Here is a 23,726-nt window from a genome sequence, read left to right as displayed (position 1 = left end):
CCACCGTCGCCAAAACCAAAATACCCTCAGAGAGGGGAAGACATATAAAACAAAAAGGAACTACAACAAGACTTCCAAGAAGAAAGTGAACCACAACCAATTATTCTATCACCTAGAGGCCTCTGTAAAAGGTTGACAGATTGTATGAGGCAGGTGATTAGTTTTAAGTGTCAGATGATTGGGCGGTGAACTCTGCACTTAGAGAACTATTACAAGGACTAATGGAAGGAAAGCTAATATTCTCAGAAAAACTCCCTAACAAGCTTTCTCTTTTTGATTAAATATAATGAAACACTTCAAGTGTTGAAACAGCTTTGCCAGTCAAATACCTAGAAACTGTTTTACATGGCACCAGCCATGATGATGCAGGCAGTGAACAGAATGACTTATAAGTGAGCACTACTTTTCCCACAATAAATATGAGATTTGCATTAGATCTACCCTAAAACCAGCACGTGAAGTCAGTGTACATTACTCTGATGCTGTTAAATTACAAACCAAGAAAGATTCTGCTAATTAGACTTAATATTTAATTACAAATCACAGCCTGTAAAATATAATATGCCAAGACTATCTTCCAACAACAGACTATAATGCCTGAGGGCATTACAGTGTTCTACACACAGCTCTTGTTTAACATTTCATTTGCTGTGAGATTTCTTGTGTTCTTACAGATGACTTTGGATATGTCATGCTATTTCACTTGCTGGTAAATCTTGAATCTTAAAGAATGAACACACTCTGACCTATTTGTGGTTTTTTTTTCTTCTTTCTTTGAGCAATGAGCAATAATTCTTTGGGCTCTTTAGCATATTATAAGGATAATATTTATTTATTTACCTATTTATAGTCTTTATTTTATACCATGTTACCTCTTCTACTTCAGGACAAACATACATATTTCATGGCCCTTGTATGCCCCTGCCTTCATTTACTTCCTATGTTTTCGAAGAGCCTATTCTGGCCCTTTTTGTTGTTCTTAACACAGCTCGCATTACTCAGCATATTTAGTGCCACACATACCTCTCCCAATCTATCCTTCGATCATTTAAGTTTACTTTCCATTCCAATCTCCACCTGGTTTGTATTGGGTAACATCAGTCTGAAAAATGTTTTTTCCTGTAATTGCACTTGACAAGCAACCTGCTGGCCCAAGTAACTGTTTATTGACTTGTCTCTCTACAGAGCGGTGCTACTCCTCATGGTGCAGTGCCACTGTAGTTGTTTGAGAGGCATAAGGTGCTGGCTTGCACCCATCCCCACCCAGGTGCCACAGTGTGTAAACGCAATGATCGATTTCGAATTTCTTGAGAGCTGCAGGGAATTCTGGTGGTTACACAAAAACTGTCCAAAAACCAGAGAACATCTGAACATCTGTACCTGCAGCATTTCACTGAGCAAGACACGATTTGCTCTCTCTTTGCTCACATATTCTATGTCCTTCTTGCAGCAGCAGCTAACAAAAAGATGAAGGAAATGGGTATTTGAGCCTGTCTACTCTAGATTAGCCCAGTTGCATATGTGATTAATGTTGATATGCCTGGTATTGTTTTTGGATTATCTTATTCACATTAAAGAAAAAATTCCAGGTCTTAATGAAACATATCATGAATCGAATGACCACATGAATGTTCGCAATAGATTTGGCTGGAGTTCTGGCAGTATATCAAACTGAAATTCAAGTGGGCACTTGAGGGAAAAAAAAACAACATGACCTCTGATGTCGAGAGCCCTTATTAGTTATTGCAGAGAACAGTAGATATTGTAAATGCACAGCTTAGGCTGCTAATGGAAATGAGTATGAGAGAAGGGAGAAACTGCTAATGTAGTTTAGACGTCTGAAGATATCCATGTACTGTAAATGCTGAATACATCTTAGGCAACTGCAAACTGTGTTAATTCCATTTGGACCTGTAGTGGTGGCTTATTAGATTACTGCTTAAATGTCATATTTATCAGGTTTAGAGATGTAAATGGAAAGCATTAGATGTATCCTTTAAGGCTACATAGAAGAAGTAAGCAAGCTCTCCCCGGCTAACAGAGAGCTCGTGTAGAGTTTGTGGCTGATTTATTCCAATACAGATCACTACTGGCCCACATGCCGTTCAGTGTGTGGGTGGTTTACATTAAACTAAATGAATATTTGGTGCTACAGTCAGCCCAGGAAGTATTTGAACAACAAAATACTGTTTGATATTTTGGCTCCATTCTTTTTCTCTACTTCAAATGTTCAATGAGATGATGCTAATGAGGTTAGTTGGTTTTAATTTTAGAGTGTCTTCAGATTCAAATTAATATTCAATGAAGCACTAGTTCGTTTCCTTTTATTCTACTGTTAGAGCCATTATGTGCATGTGGTGCCTGGAGACACAAGTACCTCTCCATGAACAAGGGGGGTTGTTGTGAACAGAGGCCAGCAGCACTGAAGCACCGCTCACCTGTTCAGCCCGACAGCCAACTCGGCTCTGCTCTGCCCTGCCAAGCTACCAGCTGGTGGCAATCTTCAATTACAACACCTGAGCCGCATTAACTCGTCAGCCCCGACCCTGAAAGCTAGCAGGTGCGTGAGGGGGAGGTGCAGGGCCTCACTGGTACCTGTGGACAAGGTTTAGCTCATGTTAAAGGAAAGAAAAGTAGTTATATTAATTTACTGAGATGCAGATTGTAGTGAAAAAATGAGCTAGCTACTGTCAACAAAAACAGTACATAAGCAGCCAGTTAGTTATCATTGCAACTCTGACAAATGATACATGTGCAGAATACTCTGTTATGAACTGTTGATGTCTTAACTTCGTACTTCGTAATTCCAACATAATACAGCTACTTAGCAATAAAATGGCAACTTTTATCCTGTCAGTGTAACAAATATCTCATTATGAACTGATGCTGTAAAAAACTGCACAGCTTTCGTACATTCGCACATTTGGTTTTAAACTGAGAAAGTGACGATCTTATGTTGGCAATCAGAAAACTATGGCAACATGAGGAGTTATCACATTAATAATTGGTTTCTTTGATCACATTTAGTTTTAATAGGAGCATTTTGCAAAGAGAAAATATTCAATATTTATAGAAGAACCATATATTACGTACTACCTGCAAGTAACTTAGAGAAAAGGTTGACATTGGAATGCTTTGAAAAGCAACACGTCTGGGAAGAAAACAATATGTTGAGTTTTACAGTGAAGTTATCGCACAAGATGAAGGCTGACAAGTCTGACATGTTATCTGACCAATTACTTTTGACATAATTAAATGTAGCCACTGTGCACTGAAGAGGTGTCTTTTTATATACTGTGTTCCTTGATTAAAGTGAACCCTCTGCTCAACCTCACAGCCATTATGTCCTCTCCTTGTAAAACAAATCATTACAACAAACTAAAATTCAATCTCACTCAGTGCGGTGGCATCATAATAAGTGCTTGATCTCAGTGGCAGTGTGCCTCATCATTTGAATTAATGCTGAAATACTCTCAGCAACCGGCACTATTTAGACAATGATTTATTGAAGTGAGGATATTGACTCTGAAATTGATTTCTGATATTTTCATAGCAGAACTGAGAGTGACAACTGAATTTTGTAGACTATTAGAGTGTTTACATTTGTAGAGGTTTTGGCAGAAAGTAAACACATCTTCTGTGTTATGATAGATGAACTTAATTTATCTATAAAGTTCTTCAAACAAATTAACCAGAAGATGAACACATTGTCAGTAAGGCAGAAGTTCTGATACAGTGAAATTTTATTGTTGATTGCAATGTTTAAGTCTGCACGCACCTTTTAAATTGTTCTGAAATTAGTAATCACATTTTGACCCAAGTCTGTTTGAGGGCTCGATTATAAAAGGTCTGTCAATGCAAACAGACAGCTTATGGCTAATTCAGCAATGACTGAGAGTGTGCTCAGGTGGGAGGTAATAGGAATTAAATGAGTGATGCAATGCTTCACAGACTCAGCTGAGTTGGGAGAGATGCTTTCATTGCAAGCTGATACAGACACAGTTTGTTTTTTGTTTTTTTCCCCTGTTTTTAGTATGTGTGAGAGCAACTGACAGCCACGATTAAATTAATGATGATGTTGTACATGAAACATACTGAGTGCACTTCTACAGAGTGCTTATTCACTTAAAGCAAACGTCCCGTAATGATTCACCTAAATTTACTTCATCAATTTTAATGCAGTAATAACATCCTCAGTTAATCAAAGTAAAAAATTATGGGAAGTGATACAAATTGCTGAGTGTTGTCAGACTTAAAAACTTGTAACCGTCATTTGTTTCACCTATATTTCTGTTATCAATCATTTATATAGAAATGGCTTTGAATAGATGAGCAAAAAACTGCCCTGCTCTCAAGTACTTGAAACAGTAGTGCACATACAAGGATGCAGATTTGGATTGATCACGCAGACATTTTTTTTCCTCCAGTGAACTAACCGTGACAATGTTTGGGCATTGTTTTGCTTATTTGAGCGCAGGGCAGGCTTGAAAAAGCATCACAGTAACAAGGCTGTGTCTGATCCATGTTACATTTGTATTCACGGTTCTAAAAGACATGGATTTTGAAGTCATTCATCAGTATAGCAACCATAGTGCAGGCTTTTAGAAGCATAGCTCCCAGGTGCATGGTGTGTTATATAGAGAGCAGATGTAGCTTGAAGAAACATTGCTATTTGAAAGTATTTAATTGGAGACTGCATTTCAAGACAGCCAGCCCTGCCGCTGGTTTTATTCTAATTGCCAGCAGCAACGCACTTAATGAAGCGAGTGGTGAAGAGTGTGGGTAAAAGAGTGAGAGTGACCAGGTTTCCAAGGCAACAGCAGCAGTAGCCGAGTAGTGTTTTCATCTTGAGGAAAAGGCTACAGGAGAGCAGTGTTTCCCTGCAGTGCTTCCTGCAGCTCTATAATGAATATCTATACGGTAAAAGATATTCGTGGAAATGTTGCAGGGCTGAAAAATGCACACAAACCTGTAGAGTAAGGCCTTTACAATCCACCAGAGGAACAATTTTTCTTAGACATGTATAGACCACTTCTGAAGTACAATAGTGCACCCAGTTTGAAAGTAACTCTGCAGGGAGAGCTTGGAAAAATTTCTGTCTTAAGGTTTTAACAAAGAAATAGGTTAGTCGTGTTTTGCCCTGCTTATCTTACAGATATATATCAATGCAATTTCTTTGGAAGCCAGAATGTGTCTATTTGCACTATTTCAACAACACATGCCCACAATGGATTACTATCCATTACCCCTGCAGTACAGTTCTGCAAAGTATCAGGTTTGGGGTTTTTAGTGCACTTCAGCCTCGGGTCGTGTTCAGGTTTGGTTATTTCCAAATATCGTTTATGAGGAAATTACTCTCTTTTTCTTTTTGCCAATAGTCTGCATCCATGTGTGTCATGTGTTCCAAGTAGGACACACTAGGCCCAGCAGGAAGAGAGAGAGAGAGAGAGAGAGAGAGAGAGAGAGAGAGAGAGAGCGTGTAGCCGATGTGTTGCATTAGCCTAACGGTCAGTAATGGATGAAATAAAGCAAAAACTTGCTAAAGGGAGTGTTTCAAAATCCCCAATGATTCAGGGAAAGATTCTTCACTGTAGGAACATGATGACCTTGTATGATCCATGATTATGCCTGTTCATAGAACTGGTGAGCTCATCAGGGAAAGGCTCTCACGGTTTAAACAAGCTGGGATGAACAGTAGCCAGTATTGGGAAAAGGCAATATTGAGCTTGATAAACACCCATGAGTAAGTTTTCATACCTCAGTGACTCAATAGGTGATCAGTACCAGTCCATTCAAAAATAAACCTATGTAAGAGTTCTCTAGCTACGGTTAAGGTTTAAGAATGAAGAGCATGTTCGTGACAAATAAGCATTTAGGTCAGGCAACTAAAATGTTAGATAAAGTTTAGGAATGATTGTGATTATGCTTAATCATAACCAAACACTGGCTGTAAGCACTGTAGGAGATCAGTCTCAGTCTGCGGTTTTAAAGTCAAACCCTTTGTTTGTTCATCTGCCACCCTGACATCCACACCCTCCCTCACTTTTCAGTATGCTACAAGCTTCATGGTTCTTCCTGATTTGGCACTGGTTGCTAAAAGCTGTTTGAGCAAACAATAAGTGCTCTTCTTCATCGGAGGAGGACATTCTCTAACGGGTAAGGCAGACAGTTTATTATTATAAAATATTATCGTGTCATGCGCTGTCATGCTATCACAGCTGGCTGCAATTTATGTTTTCGCTATGCATGTAACATTTTGTAAGAGGAAGTGATAATTGGCTTATATACAGCTGTAAGCTACTTGGTGTATCTTTGTGTACTGTATATTTTGGTCATTCCCAAATTAGTTATTAGAGATATTTCTTTGTCACTGAGGAAGGAATAGCTCAAATATAATGTAAGGTTGGTTTCCATTCTCAAATTTGGTAGTACCAGCCTCAGACTGTGTCTTAAGCTCATTGTACGGGCCAGTTTTGGGTATCAGATTTTCGTCAGTTCGACCTCTATTCTGCAGATAATTACTCAGTTTGACAACTTTGAAACAACCTCATGTTACAAACGTTGATGTCAGCCTATAGTGCTTCACTGTGAAAAGAATATGATGTGTAAAACTGAATTATAAGTCAGGCACCACATGAGATATGTATTCAGTTATTGACTCAATTTAACATATTCAATTTATCATCTTCCTGGTCTCATCTGTATTTCATTGTCAATTACCACATGGTCTTGGGTCTCCCTCACCCAATTCTAGGTGACTCCCCTGAATAGCAAAACACTTCCATGAGTCAAAAAGAAGATAATAACCATAATACTGAGACAGCACATCCCTCAAGTAAGAGGGTCTCCAGCAGAACATAGACACATTAATAATTGATAGATAGAAAGCCAGCACTACACGGCAATTCTGAGAAGCCCAGTGACTGCCACAGGAGAAATTTCCAGCAGCAAATAGGTCTTGAAGGTACCAGTTATGTCATCTTTCACTACAACAGTGAAGTGAAAGGCCGAGCTAGTCTAATAGACTAATAAATTAGAAAATTGAGCCCCTTACCCTGGGTTAAAATTCCATGGGGAACAGATGTGTTGTAATGCCTAAGTAACAATTTAAGCAGTACACTCAGATCACAAAATATCTGTGAATGGTAAAAATGCTCCCCTCAGCCAAAAGCCTCAAACACTCGGTTGTAGTGATGTAAGTTGTAACTCTGGCTTACCACAGTTTTCTAACCGTATAGTATAGCAGGCAGCAGCATTCCCAGTCTACCAGTCACAGCATGTGCTGTAATTCATTGCATTTAGCATCGAAAGCTTGAACTTCCATTTGTATCTGTTTCTATCACTGCAGTAGATGATGTAATACAGTTTGCACAGCAAGCTCTGCCCCATGTCCGCCTTTAAGGTTACATGCTATTGATAATATTGGCTTCCTCTCACTCCCTACAAAGCAAGGTAGGGGCTAAAATTAGCAGTGAGTTAAACAAAGCATCAGAGCTGATAAACTCAGTGAAGTTACTCATGCAAGTTCTGTTTGCAAGGAAAGCATTGGAAGAGAACCTGATGGGATAATTGTGTCTCCTCGAGCTCTTGCACCTCTTTCACCCTACTGCTTGGACTGAGAGAGAACTAATTACTGTACATGAGCTGGACTTAAGTTTTAGGTTGTTTCATAGTTGTGTTGGCTTTTCACATTAAATTTGCATTTGTGTAAGTAATGCAGCTTACTTATGCGGTAGGTGACTCTATAATTGCAGTGAAGCCACCACTGCAAATATTCTGCATGGGGTTGAAAAATGTCTCTAATGAAATATCCTCGAGGCAGTCACCAGGAAGTCTTCTAAACACATCAACAGAATCTCTCTCAAGCGATTGTCTATTAAGACGTGGCTGCTGCTTGCCTTAAAATCAGTTCAGAGGGTGAGAGACCTTTACTCTCTTGTTCCGTCCAAGTCACATACTCACATTGAACCAGAGCTGTGCCATGCTAAGGCAAAACCCATCCTTCATACCTTCAAGCACTGGGAGTTCTCTCAGATCCAGGATGGTTCACTTGGATGTTTTTATCTTCCATCTCACTGGGTGGAAAACATGCATCATAATTATGCCCTGCTGTTGCCATAGCATGTTATGTGCAACAAACAGGTGCACGGCAGCGATGCACAGCAGCTTTTTATCTGTTTATGCTGTCAGACAGGCTGGTAAACTCCTGTCAAAACACTCACCCATTGGCGTGGCAATGGCGTTTCACAGGTCTTTGTGGAGGAGATCATGGTTGGCACCCTGCCTCAATGTGCTGGGTGTGTCAGGGTTTCTCTTAAGGTCGATTTTGAACTCTGATTCGAGCAACCTATGAGTGGTGAGCTGTTTTCCATTAATCTGCCCGTTGCCCCCATTTTCCAGTGCGCATTGTTCTCAAGGATGCACATTCCTCAGCCTCAGCTGGTGCTAAGCACTACTAGGGCTGGCAGGAGCAAGAGGCCATGCAAAATACCCATATCCAGGAACATTCTCAAGGGAATTGTGCAGATGGGTATTCAAGCCTTTAAAGTGCTGTTAGAGGTTGTGTGTACACTGTGATAGTAAATATTGTGACATTTTACACACTTAACCAACAGTCACATCAGGCAAATGCTGAATACAAAGCTAACCTTGTACTTGAAGACAAGAAAGGGGACAACTGATGGCAGCAAATAGAGATATGTACGGTCAGCTGCCTTGCTTCTTCTCAAACAGCCTTTCAGTACTCCTAAAGTATTACCCTCATTGTACAATGTAATTAATCTGTTTTTTATGTTTACTGGACTATATCCTCACATTTATATATTACTGAATGCAATGTTGAACTGAATGTGATGCTATATTTGGAGTATATTTATTTTATGAATACAAAAGTGATCTTTGACACCTACAAAATCAAATTACCAGTAACTACAATGAGCCATTTTTTTATATATTATTCTATACAAAATGTCACTTTTCTCCCAGTGTTTACTGAGATAATGTGTGAAAAGCAAGCATACAAACATTGACTACATTACTACTACTTACTACTACTACTAAATTTTTATATAACAAAGCCATGCATTGACTGAAGTCTTAGCCATAATGCTCACTGGCAGCTATGACTGAGGACAATGTGTCTAATGAGTGTAGATTAACAAGCTTATACAAGGGAGATTGTTGCCTTTATCTATGTCCAGAAGAGTTAATATAGACAGTTCTGTTGGACAGTGCAGTTGTTCAGCACTCACAGAGTGCTTATACCATATGCTTGATCTTTGAAGTAAATATAATATAGGTTCAGCCGGCTGGTTGGTGATGACTTTTGATCTAGCACCATCATCAGGTCAAAATTTCAGTCTGTCCAATACTTTGGTTTGTGACCAAATACCTTCAAAGTTAATGATATTCCCACCAGCCTCAGTTCTACTTTTTGCGCTAATTAGCACGTTAGATTGCAAACATGCCAAACTAAGATGGTAACAGATTGATGAAAACAATGATGTTTACAACACAGATATGACAAAACGTGCCATATATATTATAAATAGTTCATGCCTAAATGTTCAGAAAAAATGAAGACTGTATTTGTTACATCTCTCCATCTCATTTTCACATCTCTGCTCACCCAACACTAGATATATCATAAAATCTCACAAGTGACTTAACATGTTGACCTTTCTCCTTTCACCATTTTCACACAAACGAACTATGACATACTGCCATGCATATCTAGTAACACTTTCATGCTTCAACATGATAAACCCATGGTATATATAATACCAAAGACCACCCTCAGGGCAGTTACATCATTTACTTCACCATGACCGCTAAAGATCAAAAACCAAATGTATCTATCTAACAATTTGGATATCTTTACAATGAGCATTACAGAGTCTATGGCTATAAACCCCAAGGCTTGTTAGCTTTCTCATTTAACATGGCCTGAGATGTACAGTGACATTACTCAGAATATTATCCAACTCTCTGTCTTGATCTTGCCTGATACATTGTCTGATGTTTAATAAATATATGCATTATCTACCATTTTAATGATTATTGAGGACAAGATTTTTCTTGCCATCTAGCCCGAGTGAATTAAAATGAGTGCTGTCTTAAAAATCCTTTAGCGCAGACACTGCAAGCGACCAAGAATGAAAGGCACAGTGGCATGTAGTACTATATTCTCTCTCATCTTAGGAAGAATATACAGCAGGACTACATTACCAGAGTGACTGAAGACTCTGTCTTGGATACTGTTTGTGAAACAGGCCTAAAATTGCTTAATCACTCATGTTACATTACTGTAGTTCACACATGACTAAATAATATTGTATTTGTGCAACAATGATTAAGTCAATTAAGTTCACAACTAATGTGCTAATGATCAAACACAGTAGAAAGGCATAGAGTGTGAACATCCAGACATAGAAGAGTTCCCCTTTCACTGAATGCTTTCAACCGTAGCTCATTGTCCATGGAAAAAAAAAAATCTCTCTGACTTAAAGCAAAGGCACATAGACATCTCAAAATTAACATCACAAGACAGCGGTCTCGTAAGCCTTGGCCTAAATGTGTAGCTACGGCCAGCTCATCAATGCTTTAAAGAAATGTCCTGTATTATGCTGAGTGCATGATGTGGACTGTGTACTTCTGCCACTTTTTTTGTTCTAGTTGAAGTAGTGAACACAGGTCCTGGGACTCTCCTACTTCATGCCCTGGAACGCATCCCTCTCGACATTCTAGGGCTTCCTGACTTAGAAATGAGGCGCTGGTCCCCACATGACAAGAATACTAGTTCTCCTTAATGAGCCTGTGTCCTAGAGTGAGACACATTTTACACAATGTAGCTCCAAGGCTGCAGAACCTCTTATAAAAATGTAACAACCAAACGCTTGTTTAACACTCAAAAGCGATGAATAATAATAGAAAACAAAGAAAACACTGACAACATTCATTTTTTCCCTGAAGTGATTTTATTACAAAGTTCATGAGGACTTACAGTATTACAAGAGAATTTGTCAACATGCGAAAACAGAACAAAGCAGAACACAGGAGTTTAACAAACTGGTAAGATAAGACAATCCACTGTTCACAATAAACATAAAAACTGATTAAGTCCTCAGGAGGTGGGAGCCGGTGAATGACTACAGTGCAGGCATAGAACGGCCACATTCACACTGACTCAGCAAAGGTCAATCCAACCAAGGCAAGATGTGCACATCTCAAGAAAACATGTTACAATTTTTATATGCCATCGGCTTTTCTCAGAACTTTTAGAAAGCTTCACTTGTATGTACATAAAACTGTACAAAAACATGGCATCACAAGCATTTTATCCTATATAAATATACCAACAATTAGGATAACAACTAGATTCTCTCTTGCAAAGACATATTTTCAAGGCAATTGTCTTTGTTCTAGATGAACAGTGAAAAAGATGAAATGTGCAGTTTATTTCAGTCTGTTTGGGAGAGGGCCTTTTGAATATGAACCAGCACTGACATTTCAGAAAGTAAAATAAAAGAAAGCGAGTAAACTGTTTCTACCAATTATCTTTGGAATTCATGCTAAAATCACTGCCTGCTTGACAGCAGACACAGGGTTGTGGAGATCTATGTACACTACACCACCAACATTTCTTTATTTTTTCACACAACCAGTTTGATAAGAGTCTTTGATAAGAAAAAAAAAATCCCCTGCCAATTTCAGTACAGTAATTTATCCATCTGTCCACAGAAATGATCACCATACAATACACACTACAGAGAGGCAAAATATACTCAAGTGAATTCAACATTAAATCAATGTTACAGTACAAATTAAACATTATTCAACATACTTTTGAGTGTATTTAGGTGCTTCATGATGTCCTCTAACTTTGATCAAGGAGAACCATTCTGTGTTTGAGAGAGAGCACAGTTCATTCAGCATGAGTTCAAAAGAAAGGTCGAACCTGGTGATATATTGTTCCAGGGGTGAGTAGCAGGTCATTAGCTGGAGTGAAAGAGTCCGACTCATGAAGGGGGGGAGGCCCGAGCTTGTTTTTATTTCGTAGAGGACTTTAATCAAACTCCTGTCATTCAGTTCAGAGCAACGGTCGACGATCACGATCACGAGTTAGCCGCATTTATTTCATGTATTGGTGATCAAAAAGACAAATCTGAAGATACATTCCAGATTCACTGAAGCAATAAGTGTACTTAGGCTGGAATCAGGTTATGATTTAACCCCAGAGATAAATCTTGATGCAAAGCAGTTGTGAATCTGAATTGAGCCAAAGAATTTAAATAGATAAAGTTGTGACTGAGGCTATGTGACATTGGATTTATCACTCATTGCTATCTTTCTCACTTGTCATTAATTCCAGGTCAGTGATCTTACCCGCTGCCTTCAGTTGGTGAAGGCACAGCTCTGAGAGGGGCGCATGGGGGAGCCGTGGGGGTTTATCACAGTGTATCATGGCTGTTGTTTAAATTTTATTTCAGTCGCTAAATGGCTTTGAAAACGGCATAATGTGCTTTCTCCCCCTCAAGGCAGGATAATCGCCCACCTTATTTAATCATGGCCATGTCCAGTAATTTCCATATGTTTTCAGTTTAATTATTCTAAACACAGTTTTCAATGGCAGCATGATGAGGTAAGTGCTGATAAAAAATACCCCTTTTAACTGATTGTAGCTCTGCGGGTGGATTTGCATTATCTGGTGGGTGCCTTGTCCTGGGGGTGTGCTCACACATGCCCTAGCTCAGGACTCATTACTCACCCTAATTAGGAAATGTCCATTCCAGGCTCTTCCACCCTTACTCAGAGACACAATCTCACTATGGAAATACTCTGCAGAGGTGAAAGGTATCTACAAATCTAATCAAATCAATGTTTAAATCAGAGACACCGGCTAGCTCTAAGATGTTGTAAGGCAGGCTATGTAGTCATCATTAACATCTAATTACTGACTAATACATAGTGTCCTTCAGACATATCCTTCAGATTCACTTGGAAAATCTTTGTAAAGATAAATGAAGCCCACGGGCATGCCCTATTTTTATTCTTTGCTCAATAGCCAAAGGAGGAAAAATACCTAATAACTTATTAAGCATGTTGTCCTCAATACAAGGAAATCATAATTAACAGGAGTTGCAGTAAATTGAGCCTGACTCCTACTATCTAATCCTACATTTAAGCTCAACTTTTCCCTCTATTTGTGGACATAATAATTGACATGAAATCAAATATTTAATTTGAAATCTTTTTATTTTAAAGGACCACACTGAATGTGGATTCTTTCCATTCAGTGGTTGCACTGAATGTTGAATTCACTTCTGAAGAAGTATATATCGAGTGAGAATACAGTGGGAGACTTTGGAAAACAAAGGAAGTGCTCTGAATGTAGAGCACCTATCTAGTTTACTTCAGCGTAATATTAAGTTGCGTAAGTACTTGAACTCTCCTGTGGCTCTCAAGACTCAAGTGCCTTCTTTCTGAACCTTAATGTAAATAACTGCTCATGCATTCATTAAATCTACAGGAGTTCTTATGGGTCGTGAGGGGAAAGGATTATGAGTTGCATGTAGAGCCCGTCTGATTGTCACGATAGAGAAAGGCTTTTTAAACTGACACACTGGTATGATTTCACCAACAGAGTGAGTCACAAGCTTTTGAATCAAAAGCCAATCAGAATGTATCGAGTGAGTAGTCTGCGTTTGGTCATTGTGACTCCAGGGGTACTGTGGCCAAGTCATGATGAACGATAGGTCGCAGTGCTGAGAGTCAGTGGAACATAATGTCAGTTTAAATGGTGCCACACAGCTTTCTCCACCAGTGGCAGAGCTCTACAGGGAGCAGAGGTAAAGGCCATTCTACTATGATTATGGGTCGAAGGTGTGTGTGTGATTGTGTGGAGCGGATAAATGCCTTCCACAATTTCGAACTCTACTCCTGGAGATGGTTTCAATCAAGTTTTAACAGCAGCAGCAAAGAAAAGCTTAAATATGCTAAAATTCTGAGGCAAGTTTTTTTTCAGCTTATGCCAGACAAAAAATATATGTAGAACACACCATTCAAATGTATTTACAGCACTGTACATTAAGATAGACCATTTCATTGATTGTTAGTCAAAAGTGTTATGCCTTCTGATAGGGCTTTACCGGCCGTCTAGTAAATTATCTAATAATGGCACAAGAGCACTGATCACAACTTTCAAATTCAAGAGATCACTTCACAGAATGGGACTTGGCTAACTACAACAATAATTAGTTACTACTAAAGTAGCAATTACCGTCTGCATTTCCTTTTGTATCCTTCAAGATTTTGTATAAATAAATGAGTGAGTGCATCAATTAACTTTGTGAAATTCTTAATAAATATGCTAATAAATTAATAATTTAAGGAGGAAATGACAAAAAAACAAGTGTTCATGCCAGTGATTGAATGAGTCACAGCCTATTGTTACCTACAAAACGGGCATTGGCTTTAGCATGTTTAGCATGTTTCTCCTTCCGCAGTGGGTGTATCTTTTCTTCATTTGTGCACCGATCGGATGATGATATTCCTCACAGGTAAATTTCCCTTTTGGGGGTGTGGGCAGAGGGGGAGGTGGGTGGGTACTCAGAGGCAACGCTCAGGGGCATCTCCTCTAAGGGGCAGTCCTGACTGGCGTCATGACCACTGTTGGAATAGGCACTGCGGGAGGGTGGAAGGCGCGACCGATGCTCCTCGCCACCCAGCCTGGCGCTCCCATTGGCCAGGCGTCCCAGGCTCCCTCTCTCCTGGTAAGGCACGAAGGTGGAGAGTTTCGGGAGGTTCCTGGTCTTGCGTACAGGGGAGGGATGCCCGGGCATCCAGCAGGCGTCTGAGTGGCCCAATTCGCTGCACTCGGTTGTACAGTTTCCGGTCATTGCCACATCAGGGAGAGAGCGGATATCTGTGGGCAGCAGAGAGAAAACAGCACCATCAGTGAACTTCATAGTGATAAACATTCAGAACAACATTCATAAAAGATAAAATAAAAAGTCATATAAGGCATTTGTGAACAGAAATGGTGTCATCTGAAACACCCCATGAAACCCCCCACCACCCCCCTCCTTGAGGTCTTTGCAGCTGTTGCTAAGCAGTGAGTAGCAGTTGCTATGTAGCTGTTGCTATGCACTGTGTAATGAGCGCTACTCTGTGTGTAGTCCACTAGCTGATGTGATACATTCAGGAGATGGTGTGCTGTGTCTTTGTCATTTAGAAGTATCCAGAAGCAGTTTGTCTGGTATGTTTGAAATATATCTCTGTACTGTTTATACTTTCAACAGAAATGTATTGATTTCTACTACATGTGATGTGTTTGATGTAAATGCTCCAAATTTGTGTTAACATAAAGAAGACAAGCATACACAAAATACTACAAAATCACAGACATACAGCACATTGTTTGGTAACAAATGAAAGGGATGGATTCCTTTGGGCAAAAACATAGTTGAATGAGTTATTGATTGACAGTGCTGAAATGAGTTTCCTGCCCTTGATTATCATCCATTTTTTATTCAGTCTCCTAATTAAATAAATGGGTCCATGACCCAGTGACCCCATTTTAATGTGCAAGCTGTGATAGCTCCAAAATACGCTTGCTTCAACCATCACTCGAGAGTATCACATAAAAGAGAACGCTTCACAGAACACCAAAACGTTCTAGGCAAGTAAAATGCTACGGAAAAACCCATGTATTTTGTTTACCAGCAATGTGCAGCTGGCAGCCAATAGACTTGTTAAGCAGCCCACCTGTTGACAAGCTAAACATACAGCTGAGATTAAATGGAAATACCCTTCAATTTATCTTTGTTATCCCTTCAGACTCAGGCTAGGGCAGCCAAATCAATGTCTGCAGAGAGAGAAGCAGACAACTAAGATCTGTGAGTCTGTGATGTCACCCACATGTAAAGTTTTGATTGCTGTGATAAATACATTACTGTAACGCTACAGTGTTGTCCACGCCATGAAAGAACATGTCCATCACGGGTGCCCTGTCTTGTTTTGTGGCTTACAGACGACGTGTGAAAGAGAGAAAATGTATTCGTAGAGAAAGAAAAGAGCTCAGTGCTGCGTATACAACGGGTAGAAAGATGTTGCTGCATGTGCATGATGCAACCACAAGAGATGACGTATTACAAGCAGTAGTGAGAGTTCACAGTTAATAGAGAAAATGCAAGCTTGACAGTAAGCCTATGAGATGCACTATCAGTATTGTACTCATGACCAGTGGCAAGATAATTATCCCACAAAATGTCAGACCTCTGAGGCTGGAAAAAAGTGCATCTGGCCCACCAAGACTCCAATCAATCAAAAGCCAAAGTGAGGCAGCTTGTGTGTTGACCAGGCATGACTTAAAATTTTAAACTGCGTAATGAAAATTAATGGTAGTTATTTATTCTCATTTCACGTTCCATATTTATGTCTAAAACATCCATTTCTCATCGGTAATCCATATACAATTGTCCCATTGTTTAGTAAAATAATAATTATTGGACAAAGGAGAATGCATAGCTCGATCTATTGTTGCCCTTAATCTCATTGTTCCTGTAATCCTAAATTGCTAGATGTTCAGGCTTTGAAATACATTTACTTCACAATTGGGCAATGTTCTGCCTTATCCATGCTTAATTATATCATTATGGTTAAGTAGCGAATTCTTCTCTCTGTTTACTAGGCCAATGTCAATGAACTGGGGTTCTTTTCAACTGAATAAAGTACACTTTTATGCTTGATTAATAGAGGAAAAACTGAGTTTGAAGCTTTGAGAAAAGACAGGCTACCAAAGCAAGGAGTGTGTGTGTGTGTACTGCCTCATGCATGATGATCAGAGTTCCATTTTTCTCAGCTCGCTAAGAGCGTTGTCTGTATGCATCACTGCAGTGAAATGGACTCTTGCTACAAAAGATGTTCATGGGAAGAGAGTTTGGGAGAGTGTTGAGGAGTACGCTTCTAAGCACAAGCACAGTTGTGTAGGCATCTACTCCAAAAGGATTTCACACTTGATTAAAGCCTCTCCACAGCTTCCAGGAGGTTTACGCCACACCAAGCGGCTTCGTGTAACATTCTGCGTAGCTCCACGACTAAAGATGTGTACGGAGGGGGGAAAAAGGTACATTTACACAGGTTTTCTAAAACACTTCTCATGCCACAGTTGTTCATGCTACTTTCTTTATGAATTAGAAATTACCATTGAATGTGTGGAATGTGAAAGGGCTTGGTATGAATACAATTCATGTCCACAAAAGATGCAGAAATGTCCCCATATTTACCTGTTTATGTATGATTTCTCTTTTAACTCATTCAGTCTCACAAAAGAAGAGATAAAAGACATAAAAGGTTAACCTGACTGCCACATCTTCACTGACTGTCAGGTTGGTAATTGACTTTAGGTTGACTGTGTTTTTAGAAAATAAAATTTGGACTTAAATTAAATGAACTGCCAACTAAAAGAAAACATGTAATGCAAAATGATTCCATGCACCAGTGACAGGAATTAAAGCACATTCTGAATTGTGCTCATCATCAAGGGCCATAAAATGAGCAATGACAGCTAAATACACTGCCTAGCTTGCCAGAGTCTGCCATTTTCTTCCAAAGGTGCCAAAGCACATATCGTATGTCATCAAGGGAGAACATAGATGCTCAAATGCCAGCTATTTTTGTAGGCTACTAACTTGCCTGTTAGTGTTTCATCTAAATTTTGCATGGTTTTATTTATAAAGTAGCTTTGACATATGATCTATTCTTCACAGACAATTTAACAAATGAGAGGTCTATGTACAGGAACTGCAACCTGTCGTGTTGGAGTAATTGTTGCTACATGCTGTCATTAGTGTGCTATAGTACATATAATTTCCAGTCACACATGTCGACTCACAACAGGTTTTCAACATGTAATAATAATAAATTGGCTATCATGTAGTTATGACAGAATGGCATGATAGGGTGTATCATTTGTGAAAGCACAAGTTTCTACATTTGCTTGCACTGACCTTTCTGTCACACTCAAATCCATCTCTGTAAAAAAAATCAATACTGATAATTATACTTTTGTGTCTGCCTTTTGCTGTGGCCATTAGCCATCTGTAGCTGTAGTACCCACTTACAGCGTGGCAGAATACTGTCTGCTCTGCACATCAAAACACACTCCCACACTTTGCTGAAATGATCATTGTTTGAATATTTGGTGGACATGATGAAGCAAATGAGTCAACCATGGGGTAAAGGAGCAGCCAAAGGCACAGTGGGGAAATTGGTATTTTCTCACCCACTCAAACCTGTTTTCTCCTGTACCTCTACCTGAAATAAATCTGCTCACAGGCTGGAACAAACCCTTTAGAGTTTATAGTCTTGTATGTCATGGATGGAGAGCCAAGGTGGACAATGGAGAAGAGAGAGGGAAACCACAGCACAGTTATGCTACTGGCTGGAACAGGCTGACTGGATTTACTGAGCTTGTGATTTGGTTTTGAAGAGCAGTGACTCAATGACATTTCTTCCTCTCTGCACACCAGAATTCTTTTCCTCTAGACCTGGAGATAGATTGCACCTGTAGCTTTCTCCTTTTATATTGGGTCAGTCTGCTTAAAGCAATATCATGAAAAAAACAAACAAAAGAAAAACAGTAATTTCCACCTTCTACCGCCCTCAGTACCACATCAACTACTCACAGTGAACCTTAGCAAAGCTGCTAAAGCACCTCCACTGCAGTAGCATAACATGCACTCCACAGTGCAGTTACAGAGTGGGGGTACACACAGAGCTTAACCCCCTGGCTGACAGATACATGTGAGGGGTGGGTTTGCATGCTGCTTGCATCAGGGTGCCAGTGGGAGGTGTTGAGTGTCTGAGGCAGGCTTCCTCATCGTCTGATCCCCTGCCCACGGGCATGGGGGAAGCTGCCTCTTCCTGAGATTTCACACTGCTCCTCTCTGTTTGATTGCAAATGCTGCCTCTCCCCACCGGCTGCTTTCCAGCGTGTGCGCCACACCGCTATGATCGATGGCGAACAAATATGAGAGACCCACTGCTCATAGAGGGATAACGGGGAAAAACAGCCACTATCGTTTGGGAGTGTATGAGCGATATTAATGGTGTATTTGTGGCCCCTGCAAACAGTTTATGTGGCAAATGAAAGTTCCAAGAAACAAAAGGAGCAAGAAGAAATGTTCCACATCTGAGGAGACATTAGTGTCTGGTGCTGGCTATCAGTATAATGACTGGGTGTGAATGTATACTGTGGTTGTCACACTCTGTGAGGAAAAACAACAAGAAACCAGGGTTTTGTATTTCTTTCGCTATGACATGTCAAGTCTTGTTATTCAAGTGCTCAGAACTGTTTCTCACAGTAAGCAGAGGCAACCGAAAACACTCTTTTTTTTTTTCCTCCAGAGGGGTGCATTTTTAAGAGAGGGAAACTTGCGACAAGCACACAAACATAGTGTTGACATGCACATTCTCCTTGCTCATTGTAATGGAATACAAAAGAACAATGGTGGAGTTTGTAACTTCAGACATGCACTTGCACATCTCACAAGCAAAATTAGAATGTGTAGGCTTGAAGGCTTTGTCACCTTATCACTACAGAGAGTGAAGTGTGAGATAAAGCTGCAGTCTACCATTTTGTTATAATAATGTGATGGTATTCTGTAGATAATTGGTATGCATTTATTCCAAAACACGATTTGCGTACAACTGTTCACACACATACACGCAGCACCACTGACATTTTATTCTTAAAGACAGAGTTATAAATGCACAATAACATACATCCATCTTAATTTACACCTGCTGTTTCCATGCATTTTATTTTTTTGTTTTATGAAAACAAAATAAAAAACCTATGAACAAACCACTTTACACTGCAACAGAGATAAATCTGTGTCCCTTTGCTCTCTAAAGTGTAAATGGTTCAATGTTTTGGTGGAAACAAGCTAATCAATTTCTCAGTCAAACTGTCGGAGTAAGGTGATTCCAGGATAAGAATTGGTATTGAGGTTTAAGGCACATGTGTCAGAGTCTACTTCACAGATGTAAGCTCTGAATGTTTAGCTTCCTGAGCAGGCGAGCCGCTTGCTGACAAAGTCTGATGAGTGGGCATGTCGGCCAGCGGCACGTCAGGAAAAGCCGCTGTAGATGGTTCAGTGGGTGATGGTACAGCTCCTGTCAGTTCTCTCACCATCTTCCATTTTGTCTTGGAGTTCCTTTATTTGAAGACTGCCTTTTGTATCACTGCTTTTGACAAAGCCCTAGCACCTGCTGACAGATCACGCTATGCACCAGCTCCTCCAATTGAGAAGTTGATATGCAGTGTGATATGTCAACCAACACTAAGGCTTTGTCAAACTGTGACACACAAAAGGTATCTTCAGATAAAACAGATTCAAAACTTTGGCGGGGGGACTGGGAGGAAATGGTGATAAATGATGATACAGTTACTTTGGTAAGTAATATACTCGTTTCTCTCTTTGCAAGCAGAGGTGTTTGTGAAATGCTTGTGTGGAGAACAGTTTCATGCCTCTGCCCACAACAATCTGCTTGGCTTGCTGGCCAATTACTGACAGGAAACTGCATTCTGAACCTTGACAACAGAATATTGATCCGCAGCGGCTGCCAATGCAAAAAAAAAAAAACAAAGCAAATTATTTATCATGAACCCAGTGATTCAGGCTTATGATTATCATAAAGTCCTGTTTCCAGTTTCAAGACTGTATCTTGATTGACTTAGTTCCAGCAGTACCAGTTATGCGTTTGTGACTGCAAGGTAACAACAAAATAACAAATAAATGGTAAGTCTCCAGATAACATCTATCCATTTGCATTAAGACATTAAACATCCTGCAGTACAGTCTTGACCATGGACTTATACAGTTATTCAAGTTAACTTTGCCTTGAGAAGAAATGATGCCTACATCGTGTTACCTAAATCTTTCATCAGGACAGTCAGCTTGGATAATAAACAGCATTACTCTATATGCTGTATTCAATCTCATATTAATGCAGAGAGGACTTAAGGGATTCAGACTTGAATGTGAATGTTGAGTTTGAAAGGCATTAGTTAGACATCAGTGCCTTCCTCTATATTTAGAAATTTGCATTTAGTCTTCAGGCCAATAGAGGTATTTTATTAATGCTGTTCATTTAAATCTGTATTGGGTGCAATAACAATAATAATAATAACAATAATGATAGTGTAATAACATGTATGTATGTAAATTCAAATAACATGATATACATGGACGTCATTAGTCATTGATCATGAAAAAGTCATAATAATTTAAGTTACACTATATATATATATAAGATTGAATATTAGAATTAACTGCATAGACATTTTAGCTTCATAGGTGTATTGGGAAAGAGTTTTTTTGTAATCATATAATACATTTATGGTGGCCATGTGATAACCTGTCTGCATAATTACATTTAGGCCCACTCTGCTTCTTCTTTCTCTCACTCCTGAAATAGGAAACCTTGCATTTCCCATTCACTTTTCTGTGTAATTTAATTAGAAAAGCTGAAAGAAATGTAGACTAAATCCCTGTGGTGCAAGGTTGTGACTGGATGCTCAATAGGCTGATGATTTTTTTTTTTTTTTTTTTTTTTTTTATACTTTTTTTCCCCCCACAAAGTGTAACTCCATCACAAATTCTGCACAGGTCTAGTGAGAAAAAGAACTTGGCTCTCAACAGTTTAAATCGAAGTTTGTTTGAAAACATTTTCAGCCGCTCGCCGCTGAACAACCTCATTGTTTAGTTCTGCTGTGAGCAGATGTGTATGTCGACCTGTATTTCTGGTGCAGATTAGCTATTAAAAAAATGTGGGACTTTATTTGGCTTTATAATTGGTGATGGCACTCAGGTTGGAAGTGAAGATGGAGTTGAGAAAAATGAACCACCAAAAATATTGAGATGTTTATGACTGATTTAATGGGAAATATTGTCATGATTATTAAACACCGTTTTATCACCAGACCCCTCTCTGATTGCTGTGTGACATTTGCATGAAGAGTCACTTGTCTATTCCTGTCTCACACCCAAACGTTTTTTTCTTGTCTCTTGTCTCTTGTCTGAATGTCTCTTTCTTGGTCCGTGCCTTTGAAGCTTTCTTCCTGCTTTAGGCTTTCACATTTGCACTCTCTGGCTCTTTCTACCACAGTGGCAGCGCTCTGTGGCTTCATACTAGCATGTGCAAGATGTTTCATTTTGCAACAGCAGAAAACAGAGCCTATGAATTCAGTCTTACTGTTAATGTTCATTGCATTTAGTGCAATAATACTGTTGGGCTTTTATCTTTGTTTGTCGCCCACGTACTACCCTGTCTCTAAGAGCCTCCATTTAAACCATTACAAAATTTCAGTGGAAAATAAATATTTTTTCTTTCATAATTACACCAAGGGAGTGGTGAAAATGTCCTTTAAGTGTATCCAATATTTTGACTGGATATAACTGGTTCTAGATTGCTTTGATGGTCATTAACAGCTACAAGTATATGTTCAAATTGCACCGGATAGCATGGGTACAACTTTTATTTTCATCAGTAAGAGAATCAAAGTCTTCTACATATGTGATCTACAGTTCTAATCATCAAAGAAGGAATTATTTTCCTCTCAGGATTTTCCCCTGGAGTTAATTTCGATGCACCACTTTCATGCTCACTATCTTTCACTGATTGATCTTATTGACATGTAAAACGGATGTCTTCCATGATCCATTTGTTGTTTTTCCTCCCCTTTCGATCAAGATGTTATCTCTTTGCTAATTCTACCTTTGATCTCCACGGTCTACAGTGTGAGACGTCGTTAACTTGGGGCTAACATTAGCTGCTAATTATGCCTGCACCTGCATACAAGGCGGAATAGAAAATAGAAATGTCTAACCATGAACAGCACAGAAAGTTTGTTTTCCGAGTAGTTACGTATTCGCGGCTTCTTGCCATGTCTTGTGGGCTACATGGCCTTGCCTATGGCCATAGTTGTTCCAAGACAACGTTTATCATTTGATCAAACATCATATCCTTCAACCAGAAACCAAGTGGTCAGGCTCAGATTGTGATCAGAGAACTGTGTAGTCTGGGTGCATTCTAGGCAAGATGCATATATCAGCACGAGTGATATAAAGATTTAACTGTGATAAAAATTAATACACACAGATTTAAATAATGCAGTCACAGGAGATACATCATTTTCAGTCCGAGTATGGACAAACATCAACATAATCTCACAAAATCCGATCTTCAGAATCATATAAGCAGCCCATGTATGCGGCTAAATGATGACCCTGGGGAGGCAAAGCTTTATTTGACCGCTTACTGTAGCCAGAGACTTGCTGCGTGACTGACAATTCACTGGGAAAGTCAGAATACTAACGCAGTCAGATGGAAAGCTCTGTTCCTGCAATGCTCTGAACAATACAGCTATGTGTTTGGAGCAGGACAATTCAAATTTATAACATGATGAAATATGGAAATTGCCTTTTGTGCAGCAGAGAGGCAACAGGAGAGAACAGCAGCAATCTCCAAATGCTGTGCTGCCAGGCCTCAGCTTTTCTGACAAGGCTTTGATTAAAGAAAGAGGAAAAAATATCACATGGAATCAAGAGCGTGATTGAATATATAATTATTAAGGAAAACTGCAGATTTCAGTCTTTAAATATGGACTTAAAGAGAAACGCAAAACACAGAAGGCAGCAGGGGGTCATCATGTCTGCTTA

General features: G+C 39.4%; 1 protein-coding gene across 1 annotated transcript in view; it reads right to left on the bottom strand.

Moving 5' to 3' along the window:
• Positions 1-10,969: 10,969 nt before the first annotated feature.
• Positions 10,970-23,726, bottom strand: part of pcdh1a (protocadherin 1a) — a 94,756-nt gene continuing 81,999 nt past the window's right edge. Inside the window, exon 5 of the mRNA XM_067607636.1 lies at positions 10,970-14,923. Coding sequence (XP_067463737.1) covers positions 14,553-14,923 — 371 coding nt within the window. The 3' untranslated portion in view covers positions 10,970-14,552. The remainder of the gene's footprint in view (positions 14,924-23,726) is intronic.

Source organism: Thunnus thynnus, chromosome 13 (assembly GCF_963924715.1).
Source record: "Thunnus thynnus chromosome 13, fThuThy2.1, whole genome shotgun sequence".
Classification (NCBI taxonomy): Eukaryota; Metazoa; Chordata; class Actinopteri; order Scombriformes; family Scombridae; genus Thunnus; species Thunnus thynnus.
The sequence above is the reverse complement of the archived record's forward strand: the minus strand, read 5'-3'. Positions and strand labels throughout refer to the sequence as shown.